Source organism: Psammomys obesus, unplaced genomic scaffold, assembly GCF_907164565.1.
Source record: "Psammomys obesus unplaced genomic scaffold, mPsaObe1.curated_primary_1811, whole genome shotgun sequence".
NCBI classification, from domain to species: domain Eukaryota; kingdom Metazoa; phylum Chordata; class Mammalia; order Rodentia; family Muridae; genus Psammomys; species Psammomys obesus.
In genome coordinates this window covers 3,098,268-3,112,280 of record NW_026585580.1, presented here as the reverse complement: position 1 = coordinate 3,112,280, position 14,013 = coordinate 3,098,268, and the positions used below count along the sequence as shown (strand labels likewise).

The window sequence follows — 14,013 nt, the reverse complement described above, 5'->3', positions numbered from 1 at the left end:
CACACACACACACACACACACACACACACACACACACACACACACACTTACAAATAATAAAATAAATGGTTTTGTTTAACTGCTTTCAGACTCCATCTCACCCCAGTCAAAAAAAAAAAAAAAAAAAAAAGCTGTCATCGTTACAAATGGCAAATATTGATAATGATATGAGGAAAGTATAACTCTTATCCACTACTCATGTGAATGTATACTGCTACCCTGTCTACAGAAATCACTAGGAGATCTCTCAAAAGCTGACATTAGAACTTCCACATGACCTAGCTATACTACTCTTGAGTACATACCCAAAGCATTCTAGCTCAGCTTACCGCAAAGAGACTTGTAAATTCATCTTTATTATTTAATATTAACAGTAGCTAAGAAATGGAACCAGCATGGGTGTTTCTCAATAGATAAAGAAAATGTGGTATGGGGTATGCATACACAAGGGAATTTTATTCAGCCCATAAAGAGAAAAGGAAATCATGACATTTGCAGGAAAACGGGTTCGACTGGAAATCATTCTTTTAAATAAAATAAGCTAGACTCAGAAACACAAGTAAAGCATATTTTCTCTCCATGTGGAGCTGTGTGTATGTGTCATATACATAGAAATGAAAGCATGGAGGGGAAGAAAAGATCATAAAGAAGCAGGGACTGGGAAGAGAAAAGAAGGGCAATGAAATACATCTGATGGGAAAGCAGGAGGGGTTTCTCATGGTGAGAATGAAGACCACCAGAAAGATGGGCCAGAAGAGAACAGTAAAAGAGGGAAGTGTATCAGAGCAATGTGTCTATGAGAATGCCATAATGGAACCCATTGTATCGAGAACTCATTAAAGGGCTAACAAGTTTTTATAGGGAAAAAATATCACTTAGGAACACAATAAAAAGTCAGTGAAGACTTTAATAATGAGTGCTATGGACATTTTGAAATAAGATAGAAATAGAATAAATAGAAAACACAGAAAAACGCTGATGCTAACTGCTTAAAAGAAAAAAACTAATAATTCCTGTACTATTAGTTAGCCAACCACTCCTGCCACTGAACACTGGTGTGGGCTGTTTCTTACAAGGAAAATAAGGGCCTGACTGGCTCTGCCCCAGGTCCTCTGTGTATGTTATGGCTGTTAGTTTGGTGTTTTAGGAGGACTCCAAACATTCAGAATGGGTGTGTCTTGACTCTTTTGCCTGCTCTTGGGACTCTTTACCTCCTATTTCGTTCCCTTGTGCAGCTTTGGTTTTTGCCTTGTATTTTTTTTTTGTCATGTTTGGTTGTTGTCTCTTGGAGGTCTGCTCTTTTCTGAAGAAAAAAATGGACATGATATGAATCCTGGGAGAAAGGAGGTGGTCCATAGCTAGGAAGAGTGGAAAGAGGGGACTATAGTCAGGATGTATTGTATGACAGAGGAATCTATTTTCAAATCAATAGATGAGTGAGAAAGAGAGAGAGAAAGGGAGAGAGGAAAAGGAAAACAAGTCGATGAAGAAAGAAAAGGAGACCCAAGCCTCTCAGCCTCATGGGCAGCTGGTTTCTGATCCGATATTTGATATTTGATTGTTTAACTACTGATATTTGGTTGTTTAACTACTGCTTTCTAGAAACTGTGTGCAGGATTTTCAGAGCTTTCAGACTGTGCAGGTGCCAAGCCCTGCAGTTCCAATAGGTAAACGACAGGGCGTTTGTGGATAGTCTGGTAGAACTTAGGTAATTCTCTCTCATTTTACCCAGGGCTCCCAAGGACCAGCTGGAGAGCCAGGCATTCAGGTAGGTGGCTTTTCTAAGTTAGTCAACAAAGCAAGTTTAGTTCCCTGATTGCCTAAGATTACTCACAGGTCTGTCCTAAGCAACATTTGCTTTTAATCTTTCGTTTTTTCTAGGGTCCTCGTGGTCTGCCTGGATTGCCAGGAACCCCAGGGACACCAGGGAGTGACGTAAGGGCGTTTCCCCCAACTCCCATCCCACCTCCCTTTTAATCTGCTCTAGCTCACGGAGGTTTGAATAAGATGGATGCCTTTGTTTTTCAGGGTGCTCCAGGGAGAGATGGAAAGCCAGGCCTTCCAGGGCCCCCAGGTGACCCGGTATGTAGACAGGCTTTGCCTTGATGTGTGTATCTTTAATGGACCCAGATGCCAAACAGCCTACCAAGCAACTTTTGCTGTCCGAACTAATTATAATGCTCAGTGACTGCTTGGTGATTGTGTTTATCCCCATTATTTTTTAGAGGGGGAAAAATTTCAAGCTAGGTCAGCATTATTGGGTGTGTGTGTGTGTGTGTGTGTGTGTGTGTGTGTGTGTGTGTGTGATGAATACTTATTTCCTAAGGGTATAATTCAGCTGTACAATTTTTGCCCCAGGCTGAGCCTTTAATGTCTTTGTTCCATGGAAAATTGAGATAAAATAGATAGGCACAATTTCTATTCTTCCTAACGCTAGTAAGTGAATTTCATTTTCTAAATGGAAGTTTGCAGGTAAGCTACCTCCAGTGTGGTGCATGTCCATTGACTGAGTACCTCTGAACAGATGAGATGATTAAATTATGAAAATTGGATTGAAAAATCTCAGAAAATGCATTAAGACACTAACTGTGTGTTACATCATTGTGCTTCAGGTTAAACCTTGCAATGAGTGACAGTAAATCCCTTTAAATAGCCTCATCCCCAACACTTATGTTTTGAGAGGCCGTATGGCACATGGCATTGTATTAAGAGAGCCTTGTATAGTAAAATCCAAATCTGGCCTCATGCTGGGTTTTCACAGATCCTCTTCCCTCCTGCAATGCTTGTGCCTTACAAGCTGTACACAGCAGCATTATCCTGCCTTTCTTTAACACCATCACTGCGTCCTGTGCACGCCACGTCTCAAATCCTGTCAGCTGTCACTCGGGATTACACAGTGTTTCTCTCTGAAAGGACACATTAAGACCTGTGGCCCAAACACAGCCTATGTTCGCCAGGTGTCTGTCATGTCCCTCCAGAGTCTCTTTTGAACTGCTGTTAAGAGCTAACTTTAAGGCAGGCTCAGCCTGCCATCTTCATAGTTCTCAGAAGCGTGGGAATGTACTTGGTCAAGGAGTGATCTCCTTTTAACAAATGCTTGATTTTCATATGTGACTTAAAACCAACAACACGGGGAAAGCATAAAGGTTACTGTGTCATGAAACTACATGGTACAGGTGCATGATAAAGACAATGATCCATATGAGCTTTTCGTGTTCTTGGTAAAGGAACAGTGGATTCTCTCATATTCTGGTTTTGTCAGTACCATGTGTCTGTCAGTTTCATGCCAGGAGACGTAAAGCCAAACCAGTGTGTCTGATGGGTGAGATCAAAGTTCCATGCCCCAAATTTCACGTGGCACATCGCTTTAAGAAAAAAATACATCAGCTTCTATGTTCATAACGTATTGTGTTCACGTACATGCAAATATCCATGGATCTGGTTTCTCTCTCTTTCTCTCTCTCTCTCTCTCTTTTTAACTACAGATCGCACTTCCTCTCTTGGGAGACATCGGTGCCTTGCTGAAGGTATTCTTTTGCTATAAAAAGAAATCTCATGTTGATGTGCAGAAAAGGTTAAAAAGGAACTTCCTACCAAAGATAGAATTAACGGCTCAGCCAAACAATTCAAATTCCAACGTTAGAAAATATTTAAGACAGAAAAGTGCACGTCTTAACCATCACTTGTGGCATTTGTGCCAATCTTCCCTCTTTTGTTTCTGGGTTTCATGTTGTGGATATGGAGACGAGGGCAGGCAGTGCTGAGGTGAAATACAGAAAGGGGTGACATTGTGGAGACCTCTGAGTGGATCCTGCCTTCTCTGAAGCTATAGCTTTCTCTCCCTTGATATTTACCCACCCTGGATCACTGCTGTGAAACATATCTGGCATCCTGTCAGCTCTTGTCAGATTCAAGATGAAAATCAGTGCAGCTAAGCTTACAGATTGAGTTTTTAATATCATAAATTTCACAAAATGAGCTATAAAATTCCAAAGCCAACAATTACCCTAACACCAGTTACACTGTTAAACAAAAATTATCTCTACTGATTATCTAGTCTAAACAGTGCTTTGGGCTAAACATGGTGACACAAAACTGTAATTCCAGCCTTTCAGAGGAATACAAGTTTTAATCCAGCTTTAGCTACTTGGAAACACAAATATACCAGACACACACACACACACACACACACACACACACACAATTTGGCTACTATTTTCCTGCTTAAATATTTTTTATCAGTAAAAATGAGGTAGTGGGTAGGGCTATGTGTTTGTAGTTTCTGTGTAGTCTAGTAAGAGTTGGTAAACCCAAATGAAAATGTAGCCCTTAATTTCACTCTTACATATCCTGTCTATGAATGAACAGAAAGTAAATGTTCATGTGTACCACTCATGCTTACAGGTAATTTCACTTATTCAACTTGTGTTTGTTCTAATGATTTGCCTAATGACTTACAAATAAACATGAATAAATAGTTGTAGCATTGAATCTATTAAAAGACATGGCCTAGTGGACGAATAGGGGAAATTACAGCTTTGAGAAAATATATGTGAATGTAAATATTAATATAAAAACTCTTTAGAAGGGTTATCAGAAACTCCAGAAGAGTAACATCTTTATAAGACAGAATATTTGTGAGGGTCTCAGAGAGCAGTTCTATTTCTATTTTTTAAGTTATAATTTTATGCCAGTAAGTGCAATCTTGCTTATTTCTTTCTTCCCATTTAGTCTTTACCAAAATGTTATAAGCTCAGTGTGCCATTCTCATTCATCGAAGATGCTTGAAGTTCCAAATAGCGACTTAATTTTTCCAGACACATAGCTAATAAGTGTGAGGCTGACACAGGAGAACATGCCCTTAGGTATTCATCCCTGAGACAGTGTAACCACAATGATGTTAGAAAAGGCAAGACTGTAGGAATTGGACACCTGAATGCTTGAAGGATGAGAAATGTATACACTTAACCAGAACTGAATGTTCTGACAGGATATGGGATGGCTCACAGAACAGACAGAAGAGAACCAGGCCTCCAGGGGTCCCCAGAATGTGAGGAACTGAGAGGCTAGCCTTCTCTGACACATAACACTCTTTTCTAGTCTCAGAATCATCTCAGTAAGGTGTTGGGTCACAAAAGAGCAACTGGTAGATTGAAGGCAGGAAAGCTTGACAAGTGACCCCACTACGCTTTAGTCAGCAGAAGAAGAGGGAAACAAGTAGTTACCACCCAAAATCTAACTTCAAGAATTTGGTTTAGGGATTGACCTATGAATGCAGTTTAATGACGTGATGTTAAATCCTGACACTTAAGCAGCTAACTTAAGCTCCATGCCTTGAGTCATTAACAAGGTGTTACTGCTTTCTGTTTCCTAAGATGCTTTAAGTTAGAGTGTTGAGAACTAAAACCGAACCCTCCCTCCCAGCCTCTGTGAATCAGACTGTGCATTGGCTACTGATTAATGCATCTTAAGCATTTCTGTAAAATAATAGTCTTTTTTTTTCAAGTAGTTTTATTAAAATCAGTTTCCCTTGATTTAACATTCTGCTAATCTAATCAAAAAAAGAAAAAAAAAATAGACCAATGTCAAATGAATCTAAGAAGTTTCTGTTGAGTTATAAAAACTATCAGCTTTCATATTTTACTAAAATCATCAGTGGAATCATCTCATCTATCTGAGAATGTTTCCAAAATCAGTTTTCTAAGGTTTTGTTTCATGCTGCTAAAATATATGTATAGGTCTATAGGCATAATTCATCTTTTTCATACATTTTGAAATATAAAAACTTTCCCAGTTTTCTTAATCCCCACCTTCCCCATCCCTGCATGGTGCTTCAAAAGTTTTATGTGTGTTTTTTAATTCTTCTATCAATTCGACAGTCCCATGGAATGACCTAGGTGGTAAAATTGTGTGATCGTCAATATATATGATTCTGGTATCTTTTTACATATTTGGACCCTAGAAAGGACCATTGAAGAATTTAATCCAGCATTCCTGAGGCTAACTATCTCTGAACCTTCTTGACATCACATATAGTTATGTTCCAAGGAATATATAAATATCTGGGAACCAGATAGTTATTGGGCCAAAAACATGGTTATGAAAAGCTTTAGTTTTTCTTGCCAACTTTTTATCAGTGGCAAGTCTCCATTCCTTTTTCTGCTCAAGGATTCTTCCCATTATTGAAGACATTGACATGAGAAGCGTCTTCTGTCCTACCCTGTCAACTCTCCCCTCCGCCATTGGTCCTTAGTCTTCGTCTTTCCTGACCATATTTTTATTCCAAGGTTTTATTTTCAAATAAGCTTTTCACAGACCTTTTCCCTAGCTATGTGATTAAGTAAGTAAACGTAGCAAGAATAGTGGGTGGCAAATTTTTGACTAAAAGGGATGGTAGAAAAACAGAACGAATACATGTTATTATTAGTGTGTGTGTGTGTGTGTGTGTGTGTGTGTGTGTGTGTGCACGCACACACACTCCAATCACTACAGTGTTTTGGTTCTAGAATAGTCTGTTTCATTTGTTCTTCTCTATACCAGCCTCATACATAATATATTGTCAGTATAAATGTTTGTTGACTCAATTCATGAACAACTGGCTGCAGGAATGAATGACACATCCATTTTTTCATCTTTGGATTATCTGAGGAACATACATACTTAGTCTCTCGAGCCTCTGTAGATCACCTGAAGATTGTGGTTGAGTGGAATGATGACGCCACTCAGGTTTCTCTCCTCTTGGGTCTGACCCTGGGCCAAGTCCAAGGCCCTCAACTTCCTGTTTTTCCCAAGGAGGCCTCCCCTGGAAAATGTTAGCAGAGCCAGTGGTAGGCCCCCAACTCTTTCGGCTTCCAAATCAAAAAATTTTCTTCCTCATCTTTTTTCTACTTGTATTTCCATGACTCGGGCTATTGGTTTGATATACTATACTAAACAAGGTTAAATATATTATTTAATCTTACTGCTTAATCCAAACTTTAATACGGCTTCCCTTCCCAAGCATGCTAAAAAAAGAAAAAATTAAAACTCAGATTGTATTCTTGAATTACATTCCTGGCCCCCACCATTTATATGTGATTTTTCTTTGAAATGGTGTCAGAGATGTTTTCATTTTTAAGTAAAAGTTCACCAGTATCGTAAACCAAGATTACTGATTAGGTTTATCAAAGTTTTTACCTCAAAGAAGTCACCTTTCAAATTGGACAGACAAGTCTCTCAAAGTAGAGTGGCCTCACAATAGCCCATTTGACGAGGGTTCAGACAGTTCAAACCTTAGCTTCATAATCGGGTTTTACGAACCTCTCAGTAAAGCTGTCTTTATACTCGCTAGAACTTCTGTGGCAACTGTCAAGCCAATGTCCCCGGGCTGAAGAGCAACAAAGGGGATGACGGAGGCACAGGGGAGCCTGGAAAATATGACTCTGCGGCCAGGAAGGTGAGAGGCTTGCTGCATGCCTGTGATCTGGCTACAGTGCACCTACCGAGTGCGCTCCGGCAGCTCTGTTATTCCTCTGTCTTCTAGAGCGATGTAGGGCCACGGGGTCCTCCAGGAGTTCCCGGCAGAGAGGGCCTGAAGGTAAGAAAGTCCCCTGTGAGATTTTCAGCTATGTGAAAACTAGAGAATCCCATTTTTAAAAGGCCTTCCTCCTCTGAAGGCCGTTTGCAAATGCTGCCATTGGTTTATTCCCTGAGCCTAGCCAAATAACATGTCCCCGTTGTTCTGATAAGTGTGTGTGTGGGGGGGGGGGGGAGGTCTTTTTCTGTTGTTCGAATGACACTGAAATGGTCCAGTATTTAGCTGAAGTCGCTGTCTTTTCAGGGAAGCAAAGGAGAGCGCGGCTACCCTGGAATTCCTGGGGAGAAAGGCGATGAGGTAAGAAAGAGATTCTTCTGACAGTGGTCAGCTGTTGCTTCTCTCTGCTTGAGGCTGAGTTCCCCGTGGTGCGTGTTTAACCCCAAGACCATTCAAAACCAAGAGTAGGTAGATGTTTTACCAAGAGTAGGTAGATGTTTTAAAATAATGCGACTTAGTAAATGTGGATGCATATTTGTCTCCAGTGGTCCAGAGGTGGAAACACAAAATTAAGGCTAATAATTACTCCGTAAGTTTTAAGTTATGGCGTTTCTGTTTTCAGCTGATCGCCATCCTAGCTCTAGCAAGAAAAGAAAGAGGAAGTATGGACTCACAGAAAGAAAACTCAGGGCAGCCAAGAAATCAAAATAATGTGTGAACAAGTGTAAGGATAAGTGCAGCTCCAGAGCCCAGCTGAGAGCCAGGGCGGGGAGGGGGAAAACTCTGTACCATGATTCAGCTTTAACAACTTTGGTTTCTATATGTCTCTGCCCAGCTTCCAAACACTTATCTAAACCAGGCCAAGGATCTGGGCAGACTGGTTTAGGTCATCCACTCACCCCAGGACCATGTACCTATCTCATACGTGCTTTTGAGATAATGGTGTAATTTTCTGATACTGTAAGGCATAGGGATGCTCAGGATATCATTCTTGCCCTGCATAATTCACATTAACTCTTAGAAAAACCAATTAGGATGATGAATTGCTGTTAGTTTAAACAGTTTTGGTGCTAATAGTTCTTAATGAAAGTAAGAAAGCCATCTGGCATATATTAACCTTGATGGTAGTACGGAAAATTATGATGCTATAAAATAGATCTATTTTCCTGGTTAGAACTGTATTTCACATTACAAGCTATCATCATTTATTATTGTTGTTATTGATATTCATTGTGTTCTAGAAACCTTTAAGATTGTCTTGAGATTGTTTCAGTGTTAAAAATTAAAGAATAGGAAATACAGCATTTGTTTTCATTTATAAATAAAATATTAAAGGCATTTTGTTTTGAAAACAAGTAAGAATTAATGAGCTTTTGCTCCCAGAGTTCCACAGAAGGTTTCAGTAAAGTATAACCACAATAATGGTTTTTAACAGGCAGGCGGGTTTTAACTGCCTAGATTCAAGAGGTGGGCTTTAGAGGCAATTGAGAAGGTAATAAAAAGAGAGAGAGAGAGAGAGAGAGGTTGAGAAATAATTGGATTTGGGCTTTTTATAAGTGACTGTTAAATTCACTAGAAGTTAATTTTTATTGATTCTGTGGGGGTATTTTGCCGCCCTGCTGAGCGGAACCCATTGTTAATATTCCTCGATATTTAGTGTGTCCTTTCTTAGGTTCGCTTCATGCACTCTTTGACATAGGTCACACAGAATTCTGCAGAAGACTCAATGGAGTTCAGGAGGCTCTCTTTCCTTGTTCTCCACAGTATAAGCATAGCATGAATAAACCCGGCCCAATATGCCCACGTCGTCCAGCCATTAGAAAGGAATAAGGCAGCACACCTTTTCTCTGTCATGCAGATCAGTAACAGCAAGCGACTGCATCATCTGCTTGGACTCAGGGACTACCTTAGTTACATACCTCATTGGTGTGTTTAAGTGAATAAAATATTAGCCAACCATATGTACATTTCCAGATGGCCAACGGACTATACTATGATAACATACATGCATTGTCTCTAATGTTACAAAACAAAAGACCTCTGTCCTTCATTCAGTGAGACAGGCACAGATGGAAGCTCATAACTTTTGGAGATCTAATTTTAGGTTCATCGATTTAATGTAATACATTAGAGGAATCACCATTTGTTGGTCTTCAAAAATGGCATCCTCTCCAGGTTCTTTACATGTTACTAACAGAGCTCAGATCCCATCCTTCCCAGGCAGAGAAAATTCTTTTTTGACTATATGTCTTCATATAATAATTTATGATAATAAATGACACACAAGACATGAAAATATCATTAGTCATAAAGGACAGAAATGACAGCTGAATACCTGTGCAATAGACTTTAATTTGTGTTTGAATCTGGCCCTATGTACTAACCCTGACTGTCTTGGTCTTGAATGTCTGTCTTTTTTAATAGCCATCCTGTCTTATAAAATCATCTTATCACCCGTTAGGCCTCCATAGCAGCTTTCACTCTTATTAAAAAATTTCATGTAGCTGAGAGTAAGGCTGCTGAGAATGACGGATTTTGACTTATGTAGTGGTTTTTATTTTAAAACTTAATGCGGTGGTCAAAGGTTAACGAGTCCCATGCTTACAAATTAGACAACCTAAAAACTCGCTCAGCATCTCTAGGCTAACTCAGAGTTGAGAGTTAAAGTGGCAAAGAGAGGAATATATATGCGTGTGCATGTCTGACAGGGCTATGTAGGAAAAGCTATGGAAATGAAAATGTTTTACGATAAAGAAATTTATGATACATACGGGTAAGCTTCAGTCATTGACACGTACCATTCCCAGTGGGAAAGTTTTCTTTCCACTTACAAAATTATAAATTTGTTCATAAACTCGTAAAGGTTTATAAATTTGCTTACAAACTCATTTTCACAGGAAAATGAAAAGCGGTAGTCTGTCATTCGTGTGTGAGTGGTCCCCGCATGCACATGTGTGGAAATGTGCACACAGCAACCAACGAAGGATGACAAGATCTTGAAGAAACAAATGGCCACATCCTTTAATACAGATATGCACACAAGATTTTACCTGAAACTTATTACATGAGGCATTTCAGCTCACTCAAGGAGATTTTCTTTTCAGTATTTCTTCATATCATACCTGTCTTAGTTACTTTTTTATTGCTATGAAGAGATGCCGTGACCAAAGCAGCTTATAAGGGAAAGAACATAATTGGGGCTGGCTTAATGCTTCAGAGGTTTAGCCCATAATCATCACATGGGCAGCGTGGTGGCAGGCAGGCATGGTGCTGGAGCCGTAGCTCAGAGCCCACCTCCACAAGCACAAGGCAGAGAGCGAGGGAGTCTGCGCCTGGGGTGTGCTTTTGATACCTCAAAGTCCACCCCCAGGGATACACCTCCTCCAACAAGGCCAAACCTCCTAATCCTTCCAAATAAGTTCCACCACACACCAGCTAGGGACCAAGCATTCAAGTATAGGAGCCGACTGATGCCCTCCTCACTCAAACTACAACAGTCTCTCATGGAGAAACCTGAAGTAACCTATGATCTCATTTTGTTTTGGACAAACTGAGCTTGTTCTTAAGCCTGTTGGTGCGAAGAACTTTGATCCAACTCAGTCATGTTGACATCCCATGAATAAATGAAGTCATTTTACCATAATCACTTTAACTGGTATTTATAATGGGTATAAAATCTATCATTTAAGAACAATAGAAGAACAAGTTCTATTATAACAAACAATATTAAGGTTGCATAAAAAAGGTGCAGACAGTCCTGATGAGACCTGATAGGCTAGGATCAGATAAAAGGGGAGGAGGACCTCTCCTATCAGTGGACTAGGGGAGGGGCATAGGGGGAGAAAAGGGAAGAAGGGTGAAACTGGGAGGAGACTCCGGAGGGGGCTACAGCTGGGATACAAAGTGGATAAATTGTAATATATAATAAATAAAGATTTTTTTAAAAAAGAATACTTTATTCAGTAAAGGAGATTAAATCTTGAAAGATTAAATGGTACCTTTCAGTCCAGAACTAGGGTCTTCTTTTTTGTTTGTTTGTTGCTTACTTGACTGGTTAATATTCACACTGCTGGATATCAAGGCCTAAACTTTATGCCTGCTAGTCAATGCGGCATCACAGAGCTACAACCCCAACCCTTCCGTCTAGAACCTGATGCATTTCATGTGAATCTGAAATGACAAAAGGGTGATTAGCTTTTTTTCCTCTGGTTAAGAAAAGATCTAAACATCTTACATAAAAATTGGTGAACACACAAAACAATAAAAACCTAAAACTTATGTCTGTTCCCACAACACACGGAGGTAGTAATGGTGATGCTTTGTATGGTCCACAATCCAAACCCCAGAAAGCCTCAGAAAATGCTGGAAAACTCACTGGGGTTGGCAATAAATTCACCTAACAGCAATATCTGACACCAACTCACACAGGCTTGGCCTGCTTCCCCCCGACCCCGTCAGAACATCCCGCTCTGCTCCGGAAGTATTTATTTATGTGTTATTAGAAAAAGCTGCTGCAGACACCAGAGGGTTTGCTGCACACCGCTCACAATGGAAGCAGTTACCTGTATGAGAGAAAAAAAAAATCAGAAAATCCAGAATTCTGAAACAACCATGACCATAAATTTTCAAAGTTAAAAAAAAAAATGATCTTTTTTTGTGTCCTGATGAAAATAAAAACTCATTCTTACATTTTAAAAATGTATTGCTGTCTAAAATTTTAGTTTCTATGCTGTGTTTGTGGCTTCTACTTTTCTATGTTATCCAATTGTTTTCTAAGTAGTGATTTAGTAGTTATAAAATTTCCATGTTGTGGAGTTTATGGAAGTTATGCAGCTAATACTCTATAGCGTTGTCTCAGTTAGGGTTACGTTGCTGTGAAGAGACACCATGACCAAGGCAACTCTTATAAAGAAAAACCTTTAACTGGGGCTGACTTACAGATTCAGAGGTTTAGTCCATTATCATCATGGTGGGAAGCAGGCAGACATGGTGCTGGAGAAGGAGCTGAGAGTTGTACATCTTGATCCACAGACAGCAGAAGGAGGCTGTGTGCCACGCTGTGTATAGCTTGAGCATATGTGACCTCAAAGCCCATCAACAAGGCCACACCTTCTGGTAGTGCCACTCAGCACGGCCAAGCATTCAAACACAGATTTAAACCACCACAGTGGTGCACCTGGCAAAGGAATAAAACTGCCTTACAAATTTATTCCCAAGTACAAGTAAATGTGCCAAGATTCTCATTCCTACACATTCAATTGTTATTATCCTGCCAATCCAAAGACAGGGGCTGGTGAAAAGACCTTAACCTTATGCTTGAATCATAATTTTATGGTTTTTCTTATAATGAACTGAGTAATTTTTCTTATGATGCACTGAACAGATAAACCAAATACATCATAAAAATCTTTTCTACTTTATCAGTGGCTAAATGACGCCGCTGGCATTATACCAACCCAAAGCCCATATTTCCGTGCTTTGGGAGTGTACATTCTCAGTGACGCTACCACTAGTTGGCGGATAGAGGGGATGGAAGATCAGAAATGCTCTGTGAATCACCGAACAGATTAAATTTCCTTTGTTACAGACTCCCTGCCATGGCATTTTCGCTTACCACCTTTACTCTTTGAAGTGGCTATTTAGGGACCTGGGAGATGTCTCAGTGATTAACAGCACTTTCTATTCTACAGAAGTCCAGGGTTCAATTACCAGCCCCCAAATGGGGCTCACAACTATCTGTAACTCCAGTTCCAATGTGCTCTTCTGGCCTCTGTAGGGACCAGGCACACACAACTGATACCCAGACATGTGTGCGGCAAATAGCCATGCGGATAAAATCTTTTGAATTAAGTAGATATTTATAGGTCGTATATATCAAAATTTTTGATTAGTTAATTTCTATGTTTAATTTTCAGTAATAACAATTTCTAATTTCAAAAATGATTTGTTCCCTATAATAATTTTTATGATGGAAACTGTTTTTTTTTCTAGGGTCTTCAAGGAATTCCTGGTCTCTCGGGAGCTCCTGGCCCAACTGGACCTCCTGTAAGTATTTGTTAAGGCTATTCAGGGGTCATATCTGTAGGAATGATACAAAGTGTATTATTGTTCCTGGTATCGTTCATGCTCTGTATCTCTATGTAGATTAACCATTGCCTACAAAAGTAGTCTCTTCCAGTGCCTCCAACTTTCATCTAACATTAGTTAAGACTGCTCAGTGTCCTAGAGACTTTTTGTCAGAATTTTTGCCAAGCCAAATAGCAGCCTCTCACTCTGTTAGAAACAGAAATTAGATACGAAAGTGAATTCTCTCCTTGTCTATAAGTTTTGCTACTAACCTTGGAAGAGGTTTAGCTTGCAATACAAGCTGAGAGTTTTCTAAAGAAAAATAAGAGGCCAAAGATTATCAGCTTTAATTTGTTTTATTCCTATATGTGAATTTTTTTAAAAAATCTGTTTTGCTGCCCCCTGAACACAGCAATATGGCCTTTGGGGGGTTA

General features: G+C 39.7%; 1 protein-coding gene across 1 annotated transcript in view; it reads left to right on the top strand.

Moving 5' to 3' along the window:
- The window catches only part of Col19a1 (collagen type XIX alpha 1 chain), a 305,509-nt gene that overhangs the window by 249,950 nt on the left and 41,546 nt on the right, over window positions 1-14,013 (top strand). Inside the window, 8 exon segments of the mRNA XM_055608122.1 lie at window positions 1,733-1,768; window positions 1,882-1,935; window positions 2,029-2,082; window positions 3,486-3,527; window positions 7,331-7,435; window positions 7,523-7,576; window positions 7,820-7,873; window positions 13,505-13,558. Coding sequence (XP_055464097.1) covers window positions 1,733-1,768; window positions 1,882-1,935; window positions 2,029-2,082; window positions 3,486-3,527; window positions 7,331-7,435; window positions 7,523-7,576; window positions 7,820-7,873; window positions 13,505-13,558 — 453 coding nt within the window.